Source organism: Labrus bergylta, chromosome 4 (assembly GCF_963930695.1).
Source record: "Labrus bergylta chromosome 4, fLabBer1.1, whole genome shotgun sequence".
Classification (NCBI taxonomy): Eukaryota; Metazoa; Chordata; class Actinopteri; order Labriformes; family Labridae; genus Labrus; species Labrus bergylta.
In genome coordinates, this window is record NC_089198.1 from 8,501,232 (window position 1) to 8,528,582 (window position 27,351).

Consider the following 27,351-nt stretch of genomic DNA (forward strand, 5'->3'; position numbering starts at 1 on the left):
CCCTCCGATTCAAAGAAGAGTTCATCTTGTAAAATCTGAAATGAGAAGTGTTTTTAAAAGACAAATGTTCTCTGTTGTAAACAAGTCTCCCTCCCCCTCCCTCTTCTTCCTGCTCGCAAACATTTTACATTATTGTATTGTTTTGTGTAACTTTACATTTACATTATTGTATTTTTTTACATTATTGTATTTTTTTTTTATTTAAATGATGTTAATATGTTTGATCTATTTCTTAACTTCGATTTTTATTTTTTGTAAGTATATTCCCGTCCCCTGTTTTCTGGAGCTGCTGTAATGCACAAATTCTCCCCACGGTGGATCAATAAAGTTTATCTATATCTTTATCTTTATCTTTATCTTTATCTTTATCTTTATCTTTATCAAACACAGCCAGCTCCACTCTGACTCTATATTTCCTGGTTCCCTCCCCTTTAGATCTACAAGTTGAGGATGGGTGTAACCAAGAAGAGCTGACATTCACTGAACAAACACATGCTGTGCAGATCAGAGGTGGAGCTAGTCTGATTTCTCAGGAAGAGAAACTCAGACAGTTGTTGTTACCGAGAGGAGAAATGGCGCAGAAAGGAGTTCAGCTGGGCAAGGAAACTATTTCTTGTTCCATCTGTCTGGATCTCCTGAAGGATCCGGTGACTGTTCCCTGTGGACACAGTTACTGTATGAACTGTATTAAAAGCCACTGGGATAAAGAGGATGAAAAGACAATCTACAGCTGCCCTCAGTGCAGACAGGACTTCACACAGAGGCCTGTCCTGAGGAAAAACACCATGTTAGCAGTTTTAGTGGAGGAGCTGAAGAAGACTGGACTCCAAGCTGCTCCTGCTGATCACTGCTTTGCTGGACCTGAAGATGTGGCCTGTGATGTCTGCACCGGGAGGAAACTGAAAGCCTGTAAGTCCTGTCTGCAGTGTCCGGCCTCTTACTGTGAGAAACACCTTCAGCCTCATTTTGAAGCAGCTCCATTAAAGAAACACAAGCTAGTGGAGCCCTCCAAGAAGCTCCAGGAGAACGTCTGCTCTCGTCATGATGAGGAAATGAAAGTATTTTGTCGGACTGATCAGCAGTCTATCTGTCTCCTCTGTTTAATGGATGACCACAAAGGTCACGACACAGTCTCAGCTGCAGCAGAAAGGAGCGAGAGGCAGAGAGAGCTCGAGGTGAGTCGACAAAACATCCAGCAGAGAATCCAGGACAGAGAGAAAGATGTGAAGCTGCTTCAACAGGAGGTGGAGGATATCAATGGCTCTGCTGATAAAACAGTGGGGAACAGTGAGAAGATCTTCACTGAGCTGATCCGTCTCATGGAGAAAAGACGCTCTGATGTGAAGCAGCAGGTCAGATCCCAGCAGCAAACTGAAGTGAGTCGAGTCAGAGAGCTTCAGGAGAAGCTGGAGCAGGAGATCATTGAGCTGAAGAGGAAAGACGCTGAACTGGAGAAGCTCTCACACACACAGGACCACAACCAGTTTCTACACGACTACCCCTCACTGTCACCACTCAGTGAATCTACACACTCATCCAGCATCAAGATCTGTCCTCTGAGGTACTTTGAGGATGTGACAGCAGCTGTGTCAGAATTCAGAGATAAACTACAGGACGTCCTGAGAGAGAAATGGACAAACATCTCACAGACAGTGAGTGAAGTGGATGTTTTACTGTCAGGACCAGAACCAGAGCCCAAGACCAGAGCTGAGTTCTTAAAATATTCATGTGACATCACACTGGATCCAAACACAGCACACACACAGCTGTTATTATCTGATGAGAACAGAAAAGTAACAGTAATGAGAGAACGTCAGTCTTATTCTAGTCATCCAGACAGATTCACTGATTGGTGGCAGATCCTGAGTAAAGAGAGTCTGACTGGACGTTGTTACTGGGAAGTGGAGTTGAGAGGAAGAGTTTTTGTAGCAGTCACATACAAGAATATCAGCAGAGCAGGGAGCTCAGATGAATGTGGGTTTGGACGTAATGACAAATCTTGGGTGTTAGATTGTTTCAGCAACAGTTATAACTTTTGGTACAACAAAGTCAGCACTCCTGTCTCAGGTCCTCAGTCCTCCAGAGTAGGAGTGTACCTGGATCACAGAGCAGGTATTCTGTCCTTCTACAGCATCTCTGAAACCATGACTCTCCTCCACAGAGTCCAGACCACATTCACTCAGCCTCTACATGCTGGACTGGGGTTATATTATTCTCCTGGAGACTCTGCTGAGTTGTGTAAACTGAACTAGACAGAAGTCATTAACCAGACAGATGTTTAACTTGCTGTGTTTTAAATCTTCAACTTGATTTTTATTCATGCTCGTTGCTGAGATCTGATCGTGGTCACCTGTCAATCAAACTTTATGGGCGGTACTTTGACCTCTTCTCGTCTGTTCTGTAAATGTTCGAGTGTCTTTCAGTGACACTCCTTCCTGTGTCTGTTTAGCCGTGGACTCTTTCACTGCTCAGGATGACTTTTGTTCACCTGAACTGACATTTCTCTGCGTGAAAATATCAACTTCTCTCCACTCTCCATGTTTGATTATTTGTATTCATACATTTATATGCTGTTGTTTCTGTTCTGATTCATGAGTCTGAAGAGAGAGAGCAGCAAACTTTTCTTTAATTTTGATTTTCTCTTCTCACCACTTTGTACATTTGTAGAAAATCTATAAAATCACACTTAAAGAAATGAGTTAGTCAGAATAAATGTTGTTGTTCATATTCAAAGTAAAGTAAAAAATGTCCTCTGAGGTATTTTAAAACTGTAATCCTCCTGATTAAATCAATAAGGAGATAAATCATTGTTTTCTGTGAGTGGAGATTCTGATCAAACAAACTGATTGTGTGAATGTGTTCATGAAATGATTGAACAAGAGACATTGAACACACTTTACTGATTTAATGTTTGAACAAACTGAAGTTTGAAATCCTGAATAAACACATGAACAAAATGTTTTCTTCTCGTCTTCATTGCAGGGTGTCATAAGAAGCTGATGGAGAGTCAAACTCAATCACTTTGTTCATGTGTTGGTGTTTAGAGCTGAAGAGCGTCTGTCACTCACTCTCTGTTCTTTCAGCTCTCCTCACTAAAAAAGATTTGCTTTTGAGGAATGAGCAGAGTTCTCTTTAACATTTTGACAGACTTTTCTTTCCTATATTTCCAATGTGTCCTGAATGCAGCATCAGAATCAGAAGAATCAGAATCAGCTTTATTGGCCGCGTATGCTTTCACACACAAGGAATTTGACTTCATTAAAACGATACTCTCTATGCACAAAAAGTACAACATTAAATTACAACAATAAACACAATGTAAGCAAAGACTAACACGTACAAGGCTCGATGGGAGAATAGTGCAGTGTTGGGTCGAGCAAACATGCTGAGATAACTTATGATAAAATATATATATATATATATGTAACAGATGAGTTCATTTACTTGAGGTAGAGTTTTAACAGTATTTAGATTGAGCGGCGTGATTGATATCAAGGGAGGATAATAATACAGATGCCTTCCTGCAGAGAGTAAAAATCACCACAAGAGGGCGCCTTCATCCTGCTAACCAGGGATGTAAAGATCACCTGAACTCAGTTTGTGCAGAAGAGAGTGATGTGAAAAGAAGTCAAACTACTTAAAGTTATTCACTAATTCCCTCTGATCTTCATTCATATACATCTGTCCCTGGATTCTGCTGCCATTCTTCTCCATATTACCAAGTGTATTTATGTCATTTCTAGTCAACAATACACTTATTAAAAGCCACAATCACCTGACAGGTCCAGAAAAACCTCTTCAAGATACAAAATAAAACCTGGATTGCTTTTAATCTGTAAAAATATTGCTAATGCAGCAAGCAAATTTAACTTGTTTAAATGTTAAAAGGTGTCATCAAGTCAAATTTGCATGAATATATTATTTTCACTTTTAACAAGCAGTTCAGACCTTTATTTTTTTTTAGTTATATATCTTTAAATAAGATGTTTATCCAGACTTTTCAGGTGACCATGGTTTACAATAAGTGTATTGAGCTGCTTTTGACGTTATCAGCCTTCCTAGTAAGATTTTAGTGTTAATTGAGGCCTCACTTGGAGACTGAACCAGCTTATTTTAGGCATCACAAAATAATAAATCCAATTAAAAAGGAGAGTTTTCAGGGAAATAAATACATTTTTTACAAAATTAAACTGTGATAAAAGAAAAAAAAAGACAAACTTTCATTCACTCAGGGTTTTAGGGATTAGAGAGTCGCGTATAAGAAGTTCCTCTCTTCACTCAGAGTGATGGACGAGTGAGCGGCACACCTATCGACATATATGACAGAAAAATAAGCTGGAAAATAACATTAACCATCGTGATATCAACAGAAAAGACAGATGTAGATTGATGAAAGTAGAACTATAAGCTCAGAAAATGATAAAGAGTGAAATATGGAGCCATCACGGAGCGGTTATTTTTAATGTTTTAAATATAGCTAATAAATGTAAAGAAAAGGCAGGCCTGGTTAAAGCTCTCTACATGGGAACAAGAAGGTATGATTTAGAGCTGTAACATAAGCCCATCAATCAATTAGTCAAAAGAAATTATGCTATACATTTTAATTAATTATAAAACATTCCAGATGTTTCAGATTTCAGATTCTGAAATGCAAAGATTTCCTAATTTTCCTGATTATAAATTAAATACTTTTTAGGTTTTGTTCTGTTGTTTTGGCCAGAAGAATACATTCAAAGATGTCACTTCTTCATCTTTCTCTTCCTCGGCTCCAGGTTCTTTGAGTCCATCTTTTTGCACCAGAGCCTGGTGATGTTCCAGATCGACCAGAAGACGAAGGACTGCTCAAAGATCTCTCTGACCGAGGCCTGGGATCTCTTCAACAACCCAGCCAACTCCACCTTCGAGGACCAGTACATCATCGGAGGCCCCGGGGACAACGTGGAGGTCCAGGAGTGGTCGGACAGGAAGCCGGCACGCCAACGTAAACCTGGTTTTTAAAATATTTTAAACACAACACCAGAAAGGACATGCACAGACAGAAAGTCATAATCAAAGAAATAAGTCAGTATTAACTGCCAGTGACAGGGATAGTCTCCCACTGTGAGGTGCATATGTGAACATCCAGGTCGAGAGAATATCCAGATCACTCCTCCTGAAATGACGGCTTAGGGTGCAGCCAGCCTGACACCAAAATCAAACCTTCCAAATGACATAAAGTAGGTTTATCTGTGGTAAACACATTGTCACAATCCAGGCCATCAGTGGTGATGGCAATGGTGAATGTGTGGTGTTGTGGCTAAACAAAGACCACCAACCAAAGTGAGTGTTGACAAGAGAGAGAGAGAGAGACTAAGAAACCAGCTTATACACCAAGGCCCAGTCTGCCCAGGTGCATGACATCAAATTAACTGGCTCCGCCCCTTTCTACCTGAAGACAACCTGAGTGGGGAGAGATACAAGACAACAGGAGGAGCACTGACACAGTCAGGGGTCGTCAGAACAGACTACGATCTTTTGCACTTCCATATCTGCTCAGTTTTTCAACACCTTGCGTTTAATGGAGGACATCTGTGTTAAAAACAGTTAAAGGCTTTATATGTGATTATTCACACTTAAATGTAGAAATCAAGTATATCCTCTGAAAATAACTCTGTGAGTCATGACTGTCTACAATGGGTGTAACACCCGAGTCCCACTGTCTGTGATGTTTTCAGAGTCCTATCTTCACTTTGTTTACATCGCCAGGACGGCCGGCTGACTCCTCCCATCGAGTATAAAAGTTGTTTAATTGAGGGACTAGAGAAAAGAAGAATAACATACTGTACTCACTGCTTAACTGTGTTTCTAGATCACGCTCATTTCAGGTAAATTTACATGCAGTGTGAAGATACCAGCATAATAAAGATCGCTAGCATTAGCATGCTAACACAACAATGCAGCGCAAGTTGTTTTGGTTCATGCTGGTGCTCAAGGGCGACATCTGCTGGATCAGAAAATCACATATAAAGCCTTTAAACATCTTTTAGATTCTGTGGTAACTTTAAAACACAAAGTGTCCGTGCTGCTTGAATCCAGTGTTTGTGTACGTTCTTCCTGAAGCTGCTTCACAATAAAAATGAAGCTTCATCAGCTTTAAGGAGCAACTTCTGCTGGATATGAACCTCCAGTTCCTCTTAGAGCTGCTGTGACCTTTTTCTCATCTCTCCACCAGGTGAGACCTGGGTGGGCGTTTACACCCTGAAGGACTGCTACCCCGTGCAGGAGACCTACGCCAGGAACAGCAGCGTCACCACCTCCAACCGCTTCTTCAACCTGCAGCTGGGCATCAGCGACCCCGACGTCTTCACCCCGCCCAGCACCTGTCAATCAGCTCGGCCTGAGAGGATGTCGGAGTCCGGCTGCTGAATGCCCTCACCTTTAATCTTAGATACTTAAACGGGATAATCTCGCTGAATTCTTCTGTTACATAAATGTCTGTGAGGTCACAATCGTTTGTCTGATGAGTTAACACAAGAAGAGTTTTTATTCAGCAAAGATCTAATTAATGACTTCTGACGATGAAACTGTTTAAATGCTCCTGTGACTGTTTGTTTTCCTGAGTTTGGAAGTTGTTTTTCCAGCTTTGGTGTGAATGCAGGAGTAAACCAGTTCTTTCAGTAAGCGCCGGCTGTCACAGAAACAGCCTATGAGTCACTTAGTTACTGCTGGCTGCTGTTTTCTATTATTGATTCTAATAACATTTAATTCACTAACTACTTACGACTCGCTTTTGCTGTTTGTGTGAGAAGCTTCAAATCAATGTGAGCATGACAAGAATGCCAATCTGTCCGTGGTCAGCCCCGCCCTGCATGCTCTGAGCGTGACAGAGTGTGGAGGCGGGGAGCAGGCTTCAGTGTTGCATACATACAAGCAGAATATTTGAAGACAAGAGGAAGAATTGCATTTATCTGCACAGAGAGGGCTCATCGTCATCACAAGCTGCTTCAGAAAACACCGGTGGCAGCAAAGTGACACTTGCACAGTAAGCATTACAAATACGTTTCCCAGCATGCAACACAGACATTTATGAGTTTAATGATTGACTTTTATGAAGCCTGCATTGCACTTTCACAACAGAGCAACCTCTAAGCTGCTGTACAAACAACATGCAGTACTAGGGGCAGAAAGCCTTCTCCAAACCCTCCGATTCAAAGAAGAGTTCATCTTGTAAAATCTGAAATGAGAAGTGTTTTTAAAAGAGAAATGTTCTCTGTTGTAAACAAGTCTCCCTCCCCCTCCCTCTTCTTCCTGCTCTCAAACACAGCCAGCTCCACTCTGACTCTATATTTCCTGGTTCCCTCCCCTTTAGATCTACAAGTTGAGGATGGGTGTCACCAACAAGAGCTGACGTTCACTGAACAAACACATGCTGTGCAGATCAGAGGTGGAGCTAGTCTGATTTCTCAGGAAGTGAAACTCAGACAGTCGTTGTTACCGAGAGGAGAAATGGCGCAGAAAGGAGTTCAGCTGGGCAAGGAAACTATTTCTTGTTCGATCTGTCTGGATCTGCTGAAGGATCCAGTGACTACTAGCTGTGGACATAGTTACTGTATGAGCTGTATTAAAAGCCACTGGGACACAGAGGATAAGAAGACAATCTACAGCTGCCCTCAGTGCAGACAGGACTTCACACCGAGGCCTGTCCTGAGGAAAAACACCATGTTAGCAGTTTTAGTGGAGGAGCTGAAGAAGACTGGACTCCAAGCTGCTCCTGCTGATCACTGCTATGCTGGACCTGAAGATGTGGCCTGTGATGTCTGCACCGGGAGGAAACTGAAAGCCTGTAAGTCCTGTCTGCAGTGTCTGGCCTCTTACTGTGAGAAACATCTCCAGCCTCATTTTGAAGTAGCTCCATTAAAGAAACACAAGCTGGTGGAGCCCTCCATGAAGCTCCAGGAGAACGTCTGCTCTCGTCATAATGAGGAGATGAAAGTATTTTGTCGTACTGATCAGCAGTCTATCTGTCTCCTCTGTTTAATGGACGAACGCAAAGGTCATGACACAGTCTCAGCTGCAGTAGAAAGGAGCGAGAAGCAGAGAGAGCTCGAGGTGAGTCGACAAAACATCCAGCAGAGAATCCAGGACAGAGAGAAAGATGTGAAGCTGCTTCAACAGGAGGTGGAGGATATCAATGGCTCTGCTGATAAAACAGTAGGGAACAGTGAGAAGAGCTTCACTGAGCTGATCCGTCTCATGGAGAAAAGACGCTCTGATGTGAAGCAGCAGGTCAGATCCCAGCAGCAAACTGAAGTGAGTCGAGTCAGAGAGCTTCAGGAGAAGCTGGAGCAGGAGATCACTGAGCTGAAGAGGAGAGACGCTGAACTGGAGAAGCTCTCACACACAGAAGATCACAACCAGTTTCTACACGACTACCCCTCACTGTCACCACTCAGTGAATCTACACACTCATCCAGCATCAAGATCCGTCCTCTGAGGTACTTTGAGGATGTGACAGCGGCTGTGTCAGAAGTCAGAGATAAACTACAGGACGTCCTGAGAGAGAAATGGACAAACATCTCACAGACAGTGACTGAAGTGGATGTTTTACTGTCAGAACCAGAACCAGAGCCCAAGACCAGAGCTGAGTTCTTCAAAAATTCATGTGACAGCACTCTGGATCCAAACACAGCACACACACAGCTGTTATTATCTGATGAGAACAGAAAAGTAACATTAATGAGTAAACAACAGTCTTATTCTAGTCACCCAGACAGATTCACTCATTATCTTCAGGTCCTGAGTAAAGAGAGTCTGACTGGACGTTGTTACTGGGAAGTTGAGTTGAGAGGAAGAGTTTCTGTAGCAGTCACATACAAGAATATCAGCAGAGCAGGGAGGTCATATGAATGTTGGTTTGGACGTAATGACAAATCTTGGATGTTATATTGTGACAACAACAGTTATTACTTTTGGTACAACCATGTCAGGACTCCTGTCTCAGGTCCTCAGTCCTCCAGAGTAGGAGTGTACCTGGATCACAGAGCAGGTATTCTGTCCTTCTACAGCATCTCTGAAACCATGACTCTCCTCCACAGAGTCCAGACCACATTCACTCAGCCTCTACATGCTGGACTCAGGTTTTATTATGTTGGAGACTCTGCTGAGTTGTGTAAACTGAAATAGACAGAAGTCATTAACGAGACAGATGTTTAACTTGCTGTGTTTTCAATCATCAACTTGATTTTTATTCATGCTCGTTGCTGAGATCTGATCGTCGTCACCTGTCAATCAAACTTTATGGGCGGTCCTTTGACCTCTCCTCGTCTGTTCTGTAAATGTTTGAGTGTCTTTCAGTGACACTCCTTCCTGTGTCTGTTTAGCCGTGGACTCTTTCACTGCTCAGGATGACTTTTGTTCACCTGAACTGACATTTCTCTGCGTGAAAATATCAACTTCTCTCCACTCTCCATGTTTGATTATTTGTATTCATACATTTATATGCTGTTATTTCTGTTCTGATTCATGAGTCTGAAGAGAGAGAGCAGCAAACTTTTCTTTAATGTTGATTTTCTCTTCTCACCACTTTGTACATTTGTAGAAAATCTATAAAATCACACTTAAAGAAATGAGTTAGTCAGAATAAATGTTGTTGTTCACATTCAAAGTAAAGTCAAAAATGTCCTCTGAGGTATTTTAAAAATGTAATCCTCCTGATTAAATCAATAAGGAGATAAATCATCGTTTTCTTTGAGTGGAGATTCTGATCAAACAAACTGATTGTGTGAATGTGTTCATGAAATGATTGAACAAGAGACATTGAACACACTTTACTGATTTGATGTGTAAACAAACTGAAGTTTGACATCCTGAATAAACACATGAACAAAATGTTTTCTTCTCGTCTTCATTGCAGGGTGTCGTAAGAAGCTGATGGAGAGTCAAACTCAGTCACTTTGTTCATGTGTTGGTGTTTAGAGCTGAAGAGTGTCTGTCACTCACTCTCTGTTCCTTCAGCTCTCCTCACTAAAAAAGATTTTCTTTTGAGGAATGAGCAGAGTTCTCTTTAACATTCTGACGTCTAAAAACATTTTGACAGACTTTTCTTTCCTATATTTCCAATGTGTCCTGAATGCAGCATCAGAATCAGAAGAATCAGAATCAGCTTTATTGGCCGCGTATGCTTTCACACACAAGGAATTTGACTTCATTAAAACGATACTCTCTATGCACAAAAAGGACAACATTAAATTACAACAATAAACACAATGTAAGCAAAGACTAACACGTACTAGGCTCGATGAGAGAATAGTGCAGTGTTGGGTCGAGCAAACATGCTGAGATAACTTATAATAAAATATATATATATATATGTAACAGATGAGTTAATTTACTTGAGGAAGAGTTTTAACAGTATTTACATTGAGCAGTGTGATTGATATCAAGGGAGGATAATAATACAGATGCCTTCCTGCAGAGAGTAAAAATCACCACAAGAGGGCGCCTTAATCCTACTAACCAGGGATGTAAAGATCACCTGAACTCAGTTTGTGCAGAAGAGAGTGATGTGAAAAGAAGTCAAACTACTTAAAGTTATTCACTAATTCCCTCTGATCTTGTTAGGTGGGGGTTATTTCTGTATGAGATGGACAATTATGTTATCGTGAAACAGACTGTGGATCATCTCAGATTTATTCAGCCATGGTCAGACAACACAGAAACACAGCACATATGGCTGACAAAGTGCAGACCATCGCTGACCCATGCTGACCAAGATCTCACAATCACTGACAATCATTGGCAAAGTGGCCATCATGGGCAAAATGGCAAAATGGCAAAATGGCAAAATCTTCATCACACAGTGTTGCTTATATTCTGCTAGAAGGTACAGCCCACAAATTCCTTTCCATTTGGGTCCATCACTATAAAACAATAAAGATGACATGACACTGATTTGAATACGTATCAGATGTAGACTCAGTGTAGACAGTTGCTGACAACATATAGTTGGCTCCTATCCATTTATAGATCTGCTACTACTTAGGTGCTTCACCCATATAAGGTTAACGCTTCACAGACCCAAAAGAAGAATTACTGTGAGATGGTTGACACAATTTAAAGATATGTCCACAAAATTATCAAGATGAATGAATCTATGAAAATACGTACTAACAGATTTTCATTCATATACATCTGTCCCTGGATTCTGCTGCCATTCTTCTCCATATTACCAAGTGTATTTATGTCATTTCTAGTCAACAATACACTTATTAAAAGGCACAATCACCTGACAGGTCCAGAAAAACCTCTTCAAGATACAAAATAAAACCTGGATTGCTTTTAATCTGTAAAAATATTGCTAATGCAGCAAGCAAATTTAACTTGTTTAAATGTTAAAAGGTGTCATCAAGTCAAATTTGCATAAATATATTATTTTCACTTTTAACAAGCAGTTCAGACCTTACAGTTATATATCTTTAAATAAGATGTTTATCTAGACTTTTCAGGTGACCATGGTTTACAATAAGTGTATTGAGCTGCTTTTGACGTTATCAGCCTTCTTAGTAAGATTTTAGTGTTAATTGAGGCCTCACTTGGAGACTGAACCAGCTTATTTTAGGCATCACAAAATAATAAATCCAATTAAAAAGGAGAGTTTTCAGGGAAATAAATACATTTTTACTAAATTAAACTGTGATAAAAGAAACAAAAAGACAAACTTTCATTCACTCAGGGTTTTAGGGATTAGAGAGTCGCGTATAAGAAGTTCCTCTCTTCACTCAGAGTGATGGACGAGTGAGCGGCACACCTACCGACATATATGACAGAAAAATAAGCTGGAAAATAACATTAACCATCGTGATATCAACAGAAAAGACAGATGTAGACTGATGAAAGTAGAACTATAAGCTCAGAAAATGATAAAGAGTGAAATATGGAGCCATCACGGAGCGGTTATTTTTAATGTTTTAAATATAGCTAATAAATGTAAAGAAAAGGCAGGCGTGGTTAAAGCTCTCTACATGGGAACAAGAAGGTATGATTTAGAGCTGCAACATAAGCCCATCAATCAATTAGTCAAAATAAATTATGCTATACATTTTAATTAATTGTAAAACATTCCAGATGTTTCAGATTTCAGATTCTGAAATGCGAAGATTTCATGATTTTACTGATTATAAATCAAATACTTTTTAGGTTTTGTTCTGTTGTTTTGGCCAGAAGAATACATTCAAAGATGTCACTTCTTCATCTTTCTCTTCCTCGGCTCCAGGTTCTTTGAGTACATCTTTTTGCACCAGAGCCTGGTGATGTTCCAGATCGACCAGAAGACGAAGGACTGCTCAAAGATCTCTCTGACCGAGGCCTGGGATCCCCTCGACATCTCAGCCAACTCCACCTTCGAGGACCAGTACATCATCGGAGGCCCCGGGGACAACGTGGAGGTCCAGGAGTGGTCGGACAGGAAGCCGGCACGCCAGCATAAACCTGGTTTTTAAAATATTTTTGAAACACAACACCAGAAAGGACATGCACAGACAGAAAGTCATAATCAAAGAAATAAGTCAGTATTAACTGCCAGTGACAGGGATAGTCTCCCACTGTGAGGTGCATATGTGAACATCCAGGTCGAGAGAATATCCAGATCACTCCTCCTGAAATGACGGCTTAGGGTGCAGCCAGCCTGACACCAAAATCAAACCTTCCAAATGACATAAAGTAGGTTTATCTGTGGTAAACACATTGTCACAATCCAGGCCATCAGTGGTGATGGCAATGGTGAATGTGTGGTGTTGTAGCTAAACAAAGACCACCAACCAAAGTGAGTGTTGACAAGAGAGGGAGAGAGAGACTAAGAAACCAGCTTATACACCAAGGCCCAGTCTGCCCAGGTGCATGACATTCAATTCAATTTATTTGTATAGCGTCAACTCATAACAAGTGTTATCTCAACACACTTTACAAAAAGCAGGTAAAATACCTTACTCATTGTTATGTTACAAAAAGCAGGTAAAAAGACCTTACTCATTGTTATGTTACAAAAAGCAGGTAAAAGACCTTACTCATTGTTATGTTACAAAAAGCAGGTAAAAAGACCTTACTCATTGTTATGTTACAAAAAGCAGGTAAAAGACCTTACTTATTGCTATGTTACAAAGATCCGGCCTATCCATCATGAGCACTTTAACAAAGCAGCAAAAGTTATAGTGGTAAGAAAAAAGTGGCTTATTAAAAGGCAGAAATCTTCGGCCGGATCCCCGGCTCATGACGAAACAGCCTTCACAGGACTAGACTGCGCCGGGGTTGGAAAGGGATAGGGGGAGAGATGGGATAAGATGCAGGAAGAGGGATAGGGAGCAAGGGGGTGGGGGGAGGCAAACCGTCCATCAACAATCTGGTGGGGGGGGGGTTGTTCTGGCAGGCTGTCAACCAACGATCTTGAGGAGCCTAAGAGAGCTCAAGAGCTCTCAGGAAAGTAGGTGGTTAGTGACTGAGATTTACAGATAGATACATGCAGTAATATGATGTACTGTATATGCACAGAGAGAGAGAGATAGAGAGAGAGAGAGAGAGAGAGAGAGAGAGAGAGAGAGAGAGAGAGAGAGTGAGAGAGAGAGAGAGAGAGAGAGAGAGGAGCTCAAGGTGCCAGTTCCCCCGGTATACTAAGCCTATAGCAGCATAACTAAGAGCTGGTCTACACCAGCACTAACTATAAGATTTATCAAAAAGGAAAGTTTTAAGTCTATTCTTAAAAATACAGACTGTGTCTGCCTCCCGGACCCCGGCTAGAAGGCGGTTCCAGAGGAGAGGAGCCCGATAACTGAAGGCTTTACCTCCCATAGTACACTTAGGGACTGTAGGTACCACCAGCAGGCCTGCACTCTGGGACCGTAATGTTCTCGAGGGACAGTACGGCACTAGTAGCTCCTTAAGATAAGATGGTGCCTGGCCATTTAGAGCTTTGTAAGTGAGAAGAAGGATCTTGAATTCTATTCTAGACTGTATAGGGAGCCAGTGCAGAGAAGCCAAGACAGTCGTAACAAGGTTTCCGTAGGTGAACCTGTGGATGGATCATTACCGGTAGATCCCTGCACCCAAGGCCGCGTGGCCCCTCGATGTTGGCAGCGGGTCATCACTCTCTCCCTCATCAAAGTAACTGGCTCCGCCCCTTCCTACCTGAAGACAACCTGAGTGGGGAGAGATACAAGACAACAGGAGGAGCACTGACACAGTCAGGGGTCGTCAGAACAGACTACGATCTTTTGCACTTCCATATCTGCTCAATTTTTCAACACCTTGCGTTTAATGGAGGACATCTGTGTTAAAAACAGTTAAAGGCATAATATGTGATTATTCACACTTAAATGTAATAGAAATCAAGTATATCTGAAAATAACTCTGTGAGTCATGACTGTCTACAATGGGTGTAACACCCGAGTCCCACTGTCTGTGATGTTTTCAGAGTCCTATCTTCACTTTGTTTACATCGTCGGGACGGCCGGCTGACTCCTCCCCTCGAGTATAAAAGTTGTTTAATTGAGGGACTAGAGAAAAGAAGAATAACATACTGTACTCACTGCTTAACTGTGTTTCTAGATCACGCTCATTTCAGGTAAATTTACATGCAGTGTGAAGATACCAGCATAATAAAGATCGCCAGCATTAGCATGCTAACACAACAATGCAGCGCGAGTTGTTTTGGTTTCATGCTGGTGCTCAAGGGCGACATCTGCTGGATCAAAAAAATCACATATAAAGCCTTTAAACATCTTTTAGATTATGTGGTAACTTTAAAACACAAAGTGTCCGTGCTGCTTGAATCCAGTGTTTGTGTACGTTCTTCCTGAAGCTGCTTCACAATAAAAGTGAAGCTTCATCAGATTTAAGGAGCAACTTCTGCTGGATATGAACCTCCAGTTCCTCTTAGAGCTGCTGTGACCTGTTTCTCATCTCTCCACCAGATGAGACCTGGGTGGACGTTTACACCCTGAAGGACTGCTACCCCGTGCAGGAGACCTACGCCAGGAACAGCAGCGTCACCACCTCCACCCGCTTCTTCAACCTGCAGCTGGGCATCAGCGACCCCGACGTCTTCACCCCGCCCAGCACCTGTCAATCAGCTCGGCCTGAGAGGATGTCGGAGTCCGGCTGCTGAATGCCCTCACCTTTAATCTTAGATACTTAAACGGGATAATCTCGCTGAATTCTTCTGTTACATAAATGTCTGTGAGGTCACAATCGTTTGTCTGATGAGTTAACACAAGAAGAGTTTTTATTCAGCAAAGATCTAATTAATGACTTCTGACGATGAAACTGTTTAAATGCTCCTGTGACTGTTTGTTTTCCTGAGTTTGGAAGTTGTTTTTCCAGCTTTGGTGTGAATGCAGGAGTAAACCAGTTCTTTCAGTAAGCGCCGGCTGTCACAGAAACAGCCTATGAGTCACTTAGTTACTGCTGGCTGCTGTTTTCTATTCTTGATTCTAATAACATTTAATTCACTAACTACTTACGACTCGCTTTTGCTGTTTGTGTGAGAAGCTTCAAATCAATGTGAGCATGACAAGAATGCCAGTCTATCCATGGTCAGCCCCGCCGTGCATGCTCTGAGCGTGACAGAGTGTGGAGGCGGGGAGCAGGCTTCAGTGTTGCATACATACAAGCAGAATATTTGAAGACAAGAGGAAGAATTGCATTTATCTGCACAGAGAGGGCTCATCGTCATCACAAGCTGCTTCAGAAAACACCGGTGGCAGCAAAGTGTCGCCTGCACAGTAAGCATTACAAATACGTTTCCCAGCATGCAACACAGACATTTATGAGTTTAATGATTGACTTTTATGAAGCCTGCATTGCACTTTCACAACAGAGCAACCTCTAAGCTGCTGTACAAACAACATGCAGTACTGGGGGCAAGAAAGCCTTCTCCAAACCCTCCGATTCAAAGAAGAGTTCATCTTGTAAAATCTGAAATGAGAAGTGTTTTTAAAAGAGAAATGTTCTCTGTTGTAAACAAGTCTCCCTCCCCCTCCCTCTTCTTCCTGCTCGCAAACATTTTACATTATTGTATTGTTTTGTGTAACTTTACATTTACATTATTGTATTTTTTTACATTATTGTATTTTTTTTTTATTTAAATGATGTTAATATGTTTGATCTATTTCTTAACTTCGATTTTTATTTTTTGTAAGTATATTCCCGTCCCCTGTTTTCTGGAGCTGCTGTAATGCACAAATTCTCCCCACGGTGGATCAATAAAGTTTATCTATATCTTTATCTTTATCTTTATCTTTATCTTTATCTTTATCTTTATCAAACACAGCCAGCTCCACTCTGACTCTATATTTCCTGGTTCCCTCCCCTTTAGATCTACAAGTTGAGGATGGGTGTAACCAAGAAGAGCTGACATTCACTGAACAAACACATGCTGTGCAGATCAGAGGTGGAGCTAGTCTGATTTCTCAGGAAGAGAAACTCAGACAGTTGTTGTTACCGAGAGGAGAAATGGCGCAGAAAGGAGTTCAGCTGGGCAAGGAAACTATTTCTTGTTCCATCTGTCTGGATCTCCTGAAGGATCCGGTGACTGTTCCCTGTGGACACAGTTACTGTATGAACTGTATTAAAAGCCACTGGGATAAAGAGGATGAAAAGACAATCTACAGCTGCCCTCAGTGCAGACAGGACTTCACACAGAGGCCTGTCCTGAGGAAAAACACCATGTTAGCAGTTTTAGTGGAGGAGCTGAAGAAGACTGGACTCCAAGCTGCTCCTGCTGATCACTGCTTTGCTGGACCTGAAGATGTGGCCTGTGATGTCTGCACCGGGAGGAAACTGAAAGCCTGTAAGTCCTGTCTGCAGTGTCCGGCCTCTTACTGTGAGAAACACCTTCAGCCTCATTTTGAAGCAGCTCCATTAAAGAAACACAAGCTAGTGGAGCCCTCCAAGAAGCTCCAGGAGAACGTCTGCTCTCGTCATGATGAGGAAATGAAAGTATTTTGTCGGACTGATCAGCAGTCTATCTGTCTCCTCTGTTTAATGGATGACCACAAAGGTCACGACACAGTCTCAGCTGCAGCAGAAAGGAGCGAGAGGCAGAGAGAGCTCGAGGTGAGTCGACAAAACATCCAGCAGAGAATCCAGGACAGAGAGAAAGATGTGAAGCTGCTTCAACAGGAGGTGGAGGCTATCAATGGCTCTGCTGATAAAACAGTGGGGAACAGTGAGAAGATCTTCACTGAGCTGATCCGTCTCATGGAGAAAAGACGCTCTGATGTGAAGCAGCAGGTCAGATCCCAGCAGCAAACTGAAGTGAGTCGAGTCAGAGAGCTTCAGGAGAAGCTGGAGCAGGAGATCATTGAGCTGAAGAGGAAAGACGCTGAACTGGAGAAGCTCTCACACACACAGGACCACAACCAGTTTCTACACGACTACCCCTCACTGTCACCACTCAGTGAATCTACACACTCATCCAGCATCAAGATCTGTCCTCTGAGGTACTTTGAGGATGTGACAGCAGCTGTGTCAGAATTCAGAGATAAACTACAGGACGTCCTGAGAGAGAAATGGACAAACATCTCACAGACAGTGAGTGAAGTGGATGTTTTACTGTCAGGACCAGAACCAGAGCCCAAGACCAGAGCTGAGTTCTTAAAATATTCATGTGACATCACACTGGATCCAAACACAGCACACACACAGCTGTTATTATCTGATGAGAACAGAAAAGTAACAGTAATGAGAGAACGTCAGTCTTATTCTAGTCATCCAGACAGATTCACTGATTGGTGGCAGATCCTGAGTAAAGAGAGTCTGACTGGACGTTGTTACTGGGAAGTGGAGTTGAGAGGAAGAGTTTTTGTAGCAGTCACATACAAGAATATCAGCAGAGCAGGGAGCTCATATGAATGTGGGTTTGGACGTAATGACAAATCTTGGGTGTTAGATTGTTACAGCAACAGTTATAACTTTTGGTACAACAAAGTCAGGACTCCTGTCTCAGGTCCTCAGTCCTCCAGAGTAGGAGTGTACCTTGATCACAGAGCAGGTATTCTGTCCTTCTACAGCATCTCTGAAACCATGACTCTCCTCCACAGAGTCCAGACCACATTCACTCAGCCTCTACATGCTGGACTGGGGTTATATTATTCTCCTGGAGACTCTGCTGAGTTGTGTAAACTGAACTAGACAGAAGTCATTAACCAGACAGATGTTTAACTTGCTGTGTTTTAAATCTTCAACTTGATTTTTATTCATGCTCGTTGCTGAGATCTGATCGTGGTCACCTGTCAATCAAACTTTATGGGCGGTACTTTGACCTCTTCTCGTCTGTTCTGTAAATGTTCGAGTGTCTTTCAGTGACACTCCTTCCTGTGTCTGTTTAGCCGTGGACTCTTTCACTGCTCAGGATGACTTTTGTTCACCTGAACTGACATTTCTCTGCGTGAAAATATCAACTTCTCTCCACTCTCCATGTTTGATTATTTGTATTCATACATTTATATGCTGTTGTTTCTGTTCTGATTCATGAGTCTGAAGAGAGAGAGCAGCAAACTTTTCTTTAATTTTGATTTTCTCTTCTCACCACTTTGTACATTTGTAGAAAATCTATAAAATCACACTTAAAGAAATGAGTTAGTCAGAATAAATGTTGTTGTTCATATTCAAAGTAAAGTAAAAAATGTCCTCTGAGGTATTTTAAAACTGTAATCCTCCTGATTAAATCAATAAGGAGATAAATCATTGTTTTCTGTGAGTGGAGATTCTGATCAAACAAACTGATTGTGTGAATGTGTTCATGAAATGATTGAACAAGAGACATTGAACACACTTTATTGATTTAATGTTTGAACAAACTGAAGTTTGAAATCCTGAATAAACACATGAACAAAATGTTTTCTTCTCGTCTTCATTGCAGGGTGTCATAAGAAGCTGATGGAGAGTCAAACTCAATCACTTTGTTCATGTGTTGGTGTTTAGAGCTGAAGAGCGTCTGTCACTCACTCTCTGTTCTTTCAGCTCTCCTCACTAAAAAAGATTTGCTTTTGAGGAATGAGCAGAGTTCTCTTTAACATTTTGACAGACTTTTCTTTCCTATATTTCCAATGTGTCCTGAATGCAGCATCAGAATCAGAAGAATCAGAATCAGCTTTATTGGCCGCGTATGCTTTCACACACAAGGAATTTGACTTCATTAAAACGATACTCTCTATGCACAAAAAGTACAACATTAAATTACAACAATAAACACAATGTAAGCAAAGACTAACACGTACAAGGCTCGATGGGAGAATAGTGCAGTGTTGGGTCGAGCAAACATGCTGAGATAACTTATGATAAAATATATATATATATATATGTAACAGATGAGTTCATTTACTTGAGGTAGAGTTTTAACAGTATTTAGATTGAGCGGCGTGATTGATATCAAGGGAGGATAATAATACAGATGCCTTCCTGCAGAGAGTAAAAATCACCACAAGAGGGCGCCTTCATCCTGCTAACCAGGGATGTAAAGATCACCTGAACTCAGTTTGTGCAGAAGAGAGTGATGTGAAAAGAAGTCAAACTACTTAAAGTTATTCACTAATTCCCTCTGATCTTCATTCATATACATCTGTCCCTGGATTCTGCTGCCATTCTTCTCCATATTACCAAGTGTATTTATGTCATTTCTAGTCAACAATACACTTATTAAAAGCCACAATCACCTGACAGGTCCAGAAAAACCTCTTCAAGATACAAAATAAAACCTGGATTGCTTTTAATCTGTAAAAATATTGCTAATGCAGCAAGCAAATTTAACTTGTTTAAATGTTAAAAGGTGTCATCAAGTCAAATTTGCATGAATATATTATTTTCACTTTTAACAAGCAGTTCAGACCTTTATTTTTTTTTAGTTATATATCTTTAAATAAGATGTTTATCCAGACTTTTCAGGTGACCATGGTTTACAATAAGTGTATTGAGCTGCTTTTGACGTTATCAGCCTTCCTAGTAAGATTTTAGTGTTAATTGAGGCCTCACTTGGAGACTGAACCAGCTTATTTTAGGCATCACAAAATAATAAATCCAATTAAAAAGGAGAGTTTTCAGGGAAATAAATACATTTTTTACAAAATTAAACTGTGATAAAAGAAAAAAAAAGACAAACTTTCATTCACTCAGGGTTTTAGGGATTAGAGAGTCGCGTATAAGAAGTTCCTCTCTTCACTCAGAGTGATGGACGAGTGAGCGGCACACCTATCGACATATATGACAGAAAAATAAGCTGGAAAATAACATTAACCATCGTGATATCAACAGAAAAGACAGATGTAGATTGATGAAAGTAGAACTATAAGCTCAGAAAATGATAAAGAGTGAAATATGGAGCCATCACGGAGCGGTTATTTTTAATGTTTTAAATATAGCTAATAAATGTAAAGAAAAGGCAGGCCTGGTTAAAGCTCTCTACATGGGAACAAGAAGGTATGATTTAGAGCTGTAACATAAGCCCATCAATCAATTAGTCAAAAGAAATTATGCTATACATTTTAATTAATTATAAAACATTCCAGATGTTTCAGATTTCAGATTCTGAAATGCAAAGATTTCCTAATTTTCCTGATTATAAATTAAATACTTTTTAGGTTTTGTTCTGTTGTTTTGGCCAGAAGAATACATTCAAAGATGTCACTTCTTCATCTTTCTCTTCCTCGGCTCCAGGTTCTTTGAGTCCATCTTTTTGCACCAGAGCCTGGTGATGTTCCAGATCGACCAGAAGACGAAGGACTGCTCAAAGATCTCTCTGACCGAGGCCTGGGATCTCTTCAACAACCCAGCCAACTCCACCTTCGAGGACCAGTACATCATCGGAGGCCCCGGGGACAACGTGGTGGTCCAGGAGTGGTCGGACAGGAAGCCTGGCACGCAAACGTAAACCTGGTTTTTAAAATATTTTTGAAACACAACACCAGAAAGGACATGCACAGACAGAAAGTCATAATCAAAGAAATAAGTCAGTATTAACTGCCAGTGACAGGGATAGTCTCCCACTGTGAGGTGCATATGTGAACATCCAGGTCGAGAGAATATCCAGATCACTCCTCCTGAAATGACGGCTTAGGGTGCAGCCAGCCTGACACCAAAATCAAACCTTCCAAATGACATAAAGTAGGTTTATCTGTGGTAAACACATTGTCACAATCCAGGCCATCAGTGGTGATGGCAATGGTGAATGTGTGGTGTTGTGGCTAAACAAAGACCACCAACCAAAGTGAGTGTTGACAAGAGAGAGAGAGAGAGACTAAGAAACCAGCTTATACACCAAGGCCCAGTCTGCCCAGGTGCATGACATTCAATTCAATTCAATTCAATTTATTTGTATAGCGTCAACTCATAACAAGTGTTATCTCAAGACACTTTACAAAAGAGCAGGTAAAAAGACCTTACTCATTGTTATGTTACAAAGATCCGGCCTATCCATCATGAGCACTTTAACAAAGCAGCAAAAGTTACAGTGGTAAGAAAAAAGTGGCTTATTAAAAGGCAGAAATCTTCGGCCGGATCCCCGGCTCATGACGAAACAGCCTTCACAGGACTAGACTGCGCCAGGGTTGGAAAGGGATAGGGGGAGAGATGGGATAAGATGCAGGAAGAGGGATAGGGAGCAAGGGGGTGGGGGGTCCATCAACAATCTGGTGGGGGGGAGTTGTTCTGGCAGGCTGTCAACCAACGATCTTGAGGAGCCTAAGAGAGCTCAAGAGCTCTCAGGAAAGTAGGTGGTTAGTGACTGAGATTTACAGATAGATACATGCAGTAATATTATGTACTGTATATGCACAGAGAGAGAGAGAGAGAGAGAGAGAGAGAGAGAGAGAGAGAGAGAGAGAGAGAGAGAGGAGCTCAAGGTGCCAGTTCCCCCGGTATACTAAGCCTATAGCAGCATAACTAAGAGCTGGTCTACACCAGCACTAACTATAAGATTTATCAAAAAGGAAAGTTTTAAGTCTATTCTTAAAAATACAGACTGTGTCCGCCTCCCGGACCCCGGCTGGAAGGCGGTTCCAGAGGAGAGGAGCCCGATAACTGAAGGCTTTACCTCCCATAGTACACTTAAGATAAGATGGTGCCTGGCCATTTAGAGCTTTGTAGGTGAGAAGAAGGATCTTGAAATCTATTCTAGACTGTATAGGGAGCCAGTGCAGACAAGCCAAGACAGTCGTAACAAGGTTTCCGTAGGTGAACCTGTGGATGGATCATTAACGGTAGATCCCTGCACCCAAGGCCGCGTGGCCCCTCGATGTTGGCAGCGGGTCATCACTCTCTGCCTCATCAAAGTAACTGGCTCCGCCCCTTTCTACCTGAAGACAACCTGAGTGGGGAGAGATACAAGACAACAGGAGGAGCACTGACACAGTCAGGGGTCGTCAGAACAGACTACGATCTTTTGCACTTCCATGTCTGCTCAGTTTTTCAACACCTTGCGTTTAATGGAGGACATCTGTGTTAAAAACAGTTAAAGGCTTAATATGTGATTATTCACACTTAAATGTAGAAATCAAGTATATCCTCTGAAAATAACTCTGTGAGTCATGACTGTCTACAATGGGTGTAACATGTTTTCAGAGTTTTCAGAGTCCTATCTTCACTTTGTTTACATTGCCGGGACGGCCGGCTGACTCCTCCCCTCGAGTATAAAAGTTGTTTAATTGAGGGACTAGAGAAAAGAAGAATAACATACTGTACTCACTGCTTAACTGTGTTTCTAGATCACGCTCATTTCAGGTAAATTTACATGCAGTGTGAAGATACGAGCATAATAAAGATCGCTAGCATTAGCATGCTAACACAACAATGCAGCGCGAGTTGTTTTGGTTTCATGCTGGTGCTCAAGGGCGACATCTGCTGGATCAAAAAATCACATATAAAGCCTTTAAACATCTTTTAGATTCTGTGGTAACTTTAAAACACAAAGTGTCCGTGCTGCTTGAATCCAGTGTTTGTGTACGTTCTTCCTGCAGCTGCTTCACAATAAAAATGAAGCTTCATCAGATTTGAGGAGCAGCTTCTGCTGGATATGAACCTCCAGTTCCTCTTAGAGCTGCTGTGACCTGTTTCTCATCTCTCCACCAGGTGAGACCTGGGTGGGCGTTTACACCCTGAAGGACTGCTACCCCGTGCAGGAGACCTACGCCAGGAACAGCAGCGTCACCACCTCCACCCGCTTCTTCAACCTGCAGCTGGGCATCAGCGACCCCGACGTCTTCACCCCGCCCAGCACCTGTCAATCAGCTCGGCCTGAGAGGATGTCGGAGTCCGGCTGCTGAATGCCCTCACCTTTAATCTTAGATACTTAAACGGGATAATCTCGCTGAATTCTTCTGTTACATAAATGTCTGTGAGGTCACAATCGTTTGTCTGATGAGTTAACACAAGAAGAGTTTTTATTCAGCAAAGATCTAATTAATGACTTCTGACGATGAAACTGTTTAAATGCTCCTGTGACTGTTTGTTTTCCTGAGTTTGGAAGTTGTTTTTCCAGCTTTGGTGTGAATGCAGGAGTAAACCAGTTCTTTCAGTAAGCGCCGGCTGTCACAGAAACAGCCTATGAGTCACTTAGTTACTGCTGGCTGCTGTTTTCTATTCTTGATTCTAATAACATTTAATTCACTAACTACTTACGACTCGCTTTTGCTGTTTGTGTGAGAAGCTTCAAATCAATGTGAGTATGAGAAGAATGCCAATCTGTCCGTGGTCAGCCCCGCCCTGCATGCTCTGAGCGTGACAGAGTGTGGAGGCGGGGAGCAGGCTTCAGTGTTGCATACATACAAGCAGAATATTTGAAGACAAGAGGAAGAATTGCATTTATCTGCACAGAGAGGGCTCATCGTCATCACAAGCTGCTTCAGAAAACACCGGTGGCAGCAAAGTGACGCCTGCACAGCAAGCATTACAAATACGTTTCCCAGCATGCAACACAGACATTTATGAGTTCAATGAATGACTTTCATGAAGCCTGCATTGCACTTTCACAACAGAGCAACCTCTAAGCTGCTGTACAAACAACATGCAGTACTGGGGGCAGAAAGCCTTCTCCAAACCCTCCGATTCAAAGAAGAGTTCATCTTGTAAAATCTGAAATGAGAAGTGTTTTTAAAAGAGAAATGTTCTCTGTTGTAAACAAGTCTCCCTCCCCCTCCCTCTTCTTCCTGCTCTCAAACACAGCCAGCTCCACTCTGACTCTATATTTCCTGGTTCCCTCCCCTTTAGATCTACAAGTTGAGGATGGGTGTCACCAACAAGAGCTGACGTTCACTGAACAAACACATGCTGTGCAGATCAGAGGTGGAGCTAGTCTGATTTCTCAGGAAGTGAAACTCAGACAGTTGTTGTTACCGAGAGGAGAAATGGCGCAGAAAGGAGTTCAGCTGGGCAAGGAAACTATTTCTTGTTCGATCTGTCTGGATCTGCTGAAGGATCCAGTGACTACTAGCTGTGGACATAGTTACTGTATGAACTGTATTAAAAGCCACTGGGACACAGAGGATAAGAAGACAATCTACAGCTGCCCTCAGTGCAGACAGGCCTTCACACCGAGGCCTGTCCTGAGGAAAAACACCATGTTGGCAGTTTTAGTGGAGGAGCTGAAGAAGACTGGACTCCAAGCTGCTCCTGCTGATCACTGCTTTGCTGGATCTGAAGATGTGGCCTGTGATGTCTGCACCGGGAGGAAACTGAAAGCCTGTAAGTCCTGCCTGCAGTGTCCGGCCTCTTACTGTGAGAAACACCTCCAGCCTCATTTTGAAGCAGCTCCATTAAAGAAACACAAGCTGGTGGAGCCCTCCAAGAAGCTCCAGGAGAACGTCTGCTCTCGTCATAATGAGGAAATGAAAGTATTTTGTCGTACTGATCAGCAGTCTATCTGTCTCCTCTGTTTAATGAACGAACAGAAAGGTCACGACACAGTCTCAGCTGCAGCAGAAAGGAGCGAGAAGCAGAGAGAGCTCGGGGTGAGTCGACAAAACATCCAGCAGAGAATCCAGGACAGAGAGAAAGATGTGAAGCTGCTCCAACAGGAGGTGGAGGCTATCAATGGCTCTGCTGATAAAACAGTGGGGAACAGTGAGAAGATCTTCACTGAGCTGATCCGTCTCATGGAGAAAAGACGCTCTGATGTGAAGCAGCAGGTCAGATCCCAGCAGCAAACTGAAGTGAGTCGAGTCAGAGAGCTTCAGGAGAAGCTGGAGCAGGAGATCACTGAGCTGAAGAGGAGAGACGCTGAACTGGAGAAGCTCTCACACACAGAAGATCACAACCAGTTTCTACACGACTACCCCTCACTGTCACCACTCAGTGAATCTACACCCTCATCCAGCATCAAGCTCCGTCCTCTGAGGTACTTTGAGGATGTGACAGCAGCTGTGTCAGAAGTCAGAGATAAACTACAGGACGTCCTGAGAGAGAAATGGACAAACATCTCACAGACAGAGACTGAAGTGGATGTTTTACTGTCAGGACCAGAACCAGAACCAGAGCCCAAGACCAGAGCTGAGTTCTTAAAATATTCATGTGACATCACACTGGATCCAAACACAGCATACACACAGCTGTTATTATCTGATGAGAACAGAAAAGTAACAGCAATGAGAAAAGATCAGTCGTATTCTAGTCACCCAGACAGATTCACTGATTGGCGTCAGGTCCTGAGTAAAGAGAGTCTGATGGGACGTTGTTACTGGGAAGTGGAGTTGAGAGGAAGAGTTTTTGTAGCAGTCACATACAAGAATATCAGCAGAGCAGGGAGCTCAGATGAATGTAGGTTTGGATATAATGACAAATCTTGGATGTTAGATTGTAAAAACAACAGTTATAACTTTTGGTACAACAAAGTCAGGACTCCTGTCTCAGGTCCTCAGTCCTCCAGAGTAGGAGTGTACCTGGATCACAGAGCAGGTATTCTGTCCTTCTACAGCATCTCTGAAACCATGACTCTCCTCCACAGAGTCCAGACCACATTCACTCAGCCTCTACATGCTGGACTCAGGTTATATTATTCTCCTGGAGACTCTGCTGAGTTGTGTAAACTGAAATAGACAGAAGTCATTAACGAGACAGATGTTTAACTTGCTGTGTTTCAAATCTTCAACTTGATTTTTATTCATGCTCGTTGCTGAGATCTGATCGTGGTCACCTGTCAATCAAACTTTATGGGCGGTCCTTTGACCTCTTCTCGTCTGTTCTGTAAATGTTTGAGTGTCTTTAAGTGACACTCCTTCCTGTGTCTGTTTAGCCGTGGACTCTTTCACTGCTCAGGATGACTTTTGTTCACCTGAACTGACATTTCTCTGCGTGAAAATATCAACTTCTCTCCACTCTCCATGTTTGATTATTTGTATTCATACATTTATATGCTGTTGTTTCTGTTCTGATTCATGAGTCTGAAGAGAGAGAGCAGCAAACTTTTCTTTAATGTTGATTTTCTCTTCTCACCACTTTGTACATTTGTAGAAAATCTATAAAATCACACTTAAAGAAATGAGTTAGTCAGAATAAATGTTGTTGTTCATATTCAAAGTAAAGTAAAAAATGTCCTCTGAGGTATTTTAAAACTGTAATCCTCCTGATTAAATCAATAAGGAGTTAAATCATCGTTTTCTTTGAGTGGAGATTCTGATCAAACAAACTGATTGTGTGAATGTGTTCATGAAATGATTGAACAAGAGACATTGAACACACTTTACTGATTTAATGTTTGAACAAACTGAAGTTTGTCATCCTGAATTAACACAAGAACAAAATGTTTTCTTCTCGTCTTCATTGCAGGGTGTCGTAAGAAGCTGATGGAGAGTCAAACTCAGTCACTTTGTTCATGTGTTGGTGTTTAGAGCTGAAGAGCGTCTGTCACTCACTCTCTGTTCCTTCAGCTCTCCTCACTAAAAAAGATTTGCTTTTGAGGAATGAGCAGAGTTCTCTTTAACATTTTGACGTCTAAAAACATTTTGACAGACTTTTCTTTCCTATATTTCCAATGTGTCCTGAATGCAGCATCAGAATCAGAAGAATCAGAATCAGCTTTATTGGCCGCGTATGCTTTCACACACAAGGAATTTGACTTCATTAAAACAATACTCTCTATGCACAAAAAGGACAACATTAAATTACAACAATAAACACAATGTAAGCAAAGACTAACACGTACAAGGCTCGATGAGAGAATAGTGCAGTGTTGGGTCGAGCAAACATGCTGAGATAACTTGTAATAAAATATATATATATATATATGTAACAGATGAGTTCATTTACTTGAGGAAGAGTTGTAACAGTATTTACATTGAGCGGTGTGATTGATTGATATCAAGGGAGGATAATAATACAGATGCTTTCCTGCAGAGAGTA

The 27,351-nt window shown here is 41.8% G+C and overlaps 4 protein-coding genes across 4 annotated transcripts; all 4 read left to right on the plus strand.

The window, feature by feature from the left end:
* Window positions 1-549: 549 nt before the first annotated feature.
* On the plus strand, window positions 550-9,861 carry LOC110003949 (uncharacterized). The gene is made up of 4 exons (XM_065953393.1): window positions 550-2,249; window positions 4,801-4,981; window positions 6,212-6,361; window positions 7,349-9,861. The coding sequence occupies exons 1-4, from the start codon at window positions 573-575 to the stop codon at window positions 9,160-9,162; spliced, it is 3,822 nt and encodes a 1,273-aa protein (XP_065809465.1). The 5' UTR covers window positions 550-572; the 3' UTR covers window positions 9,163-9,861.
* A 2,138-nt stretch (window positions 9,862-11,999) lies between these two features.
* Window positions 12,000-15,483, plus strand: LOC136178947 (mammalian ependymin-related protein 1-like). Its single transcript, XM_065953394.1, has 3 exons — window positions 12,000-12,013; window positions 12,251-12,468; window positions 14,940-15,483. The coding sequence occupies exons 1-3, from the start codon at window positions 12,000-12,002 to the stop codon at window positions 15,131-15,133; spliced, it is 426 nt and encodes a 141-aa protein (XP_065809466.1). The 3' UTR covers window positions 15,134-15,483.
* Window positions 15,484-16,454: 971 nt separating this feature from the next.
* On the plus strand, window positions 16,455-18,849 carry LOC136179029 (tripartite motif-containing protein 16-like). The gene has a single exon (XM_065953623.1). It carries the CDS (start codon window positions 16,480-16,482, stop codon window positions 18,157-18,159), a length of 1,680 nt encoding a protein of 559 aa, XP_065809695.1. The 5' UTR covers window positions 16,455-16,479; the 3' UTR covers window positions 18,160-18,849.
* A 5,489-nt stretch (window positions 18,850-24,338) lies between these two features.
* Window positions 24,339-26,690, plus strand: LOC136179030 (tripartite motif-containing protein 16-like). Its single transcript, XM_065953624.1, has one exon. The coding sequence runs from the start codon at window positions 24,363-24,365 to the stop codon at window positions 26,046-26,048; it is 1,686 nt and encodes a 561-aa protein (XP_065809696.1). The 5' UTR covers window positions 24,339-24,362; the 3' UTR covers window positions 26,049-26,690.
* The last annotated feature ends 661 nt before the right edge of the window (window positions 26,691-27,351 follow it).

Excerpts from the sequence above, each read along its gene's own strand:
- LOC136179029 (XM_065953623.1), top strand. The coding sequence starts at position 16,480 with ATGGCGCAGAAAGGAGTTCAGCTGGGCAAGGAAACTATTTCTTGTTCC.
- LOC136179030 (XM_065953624.1), top strand. The coding sequence starts at position 24,363 with ATGGCGCAGAAAGGAGTTCAGCTGGGCAAGGAAACTATTTCTTGTTCG.
- LOC136178947 (XM_065953394.1), top strand. Across the intron at positions 12,469-14,939 it reads GGCACGCCAGCATAAACCTG|ATGAGACCTGGGTGGACGTT; the intron begins GTTTTTAAAATA and ends TCTCTCCACCAG.
- LOC110003949 (XM_065953393.1), top strand. The coding sequence starts at position 573 with ATGGCGCAGAAAGGAGTTCAGCTGGGCAAGGAAACTATTTCTTGTTCC. Across the intron at positions 2,250-4,800 it reads CTGAGTTGTGTAAACTGAAC|AGCCTGGTGATGTTCCAGAT; the intron begins TAGACAGAAGTC and ends TTTTTGCACCAG. Across the intron at positions 6,362-7,348 it reads CTTCACCCCGCCCAGCACCT|ATCTACAAGTTGAGGATGGG; the intron begins GTCAATCAGCTC and ends CCTCCCCTTTAG.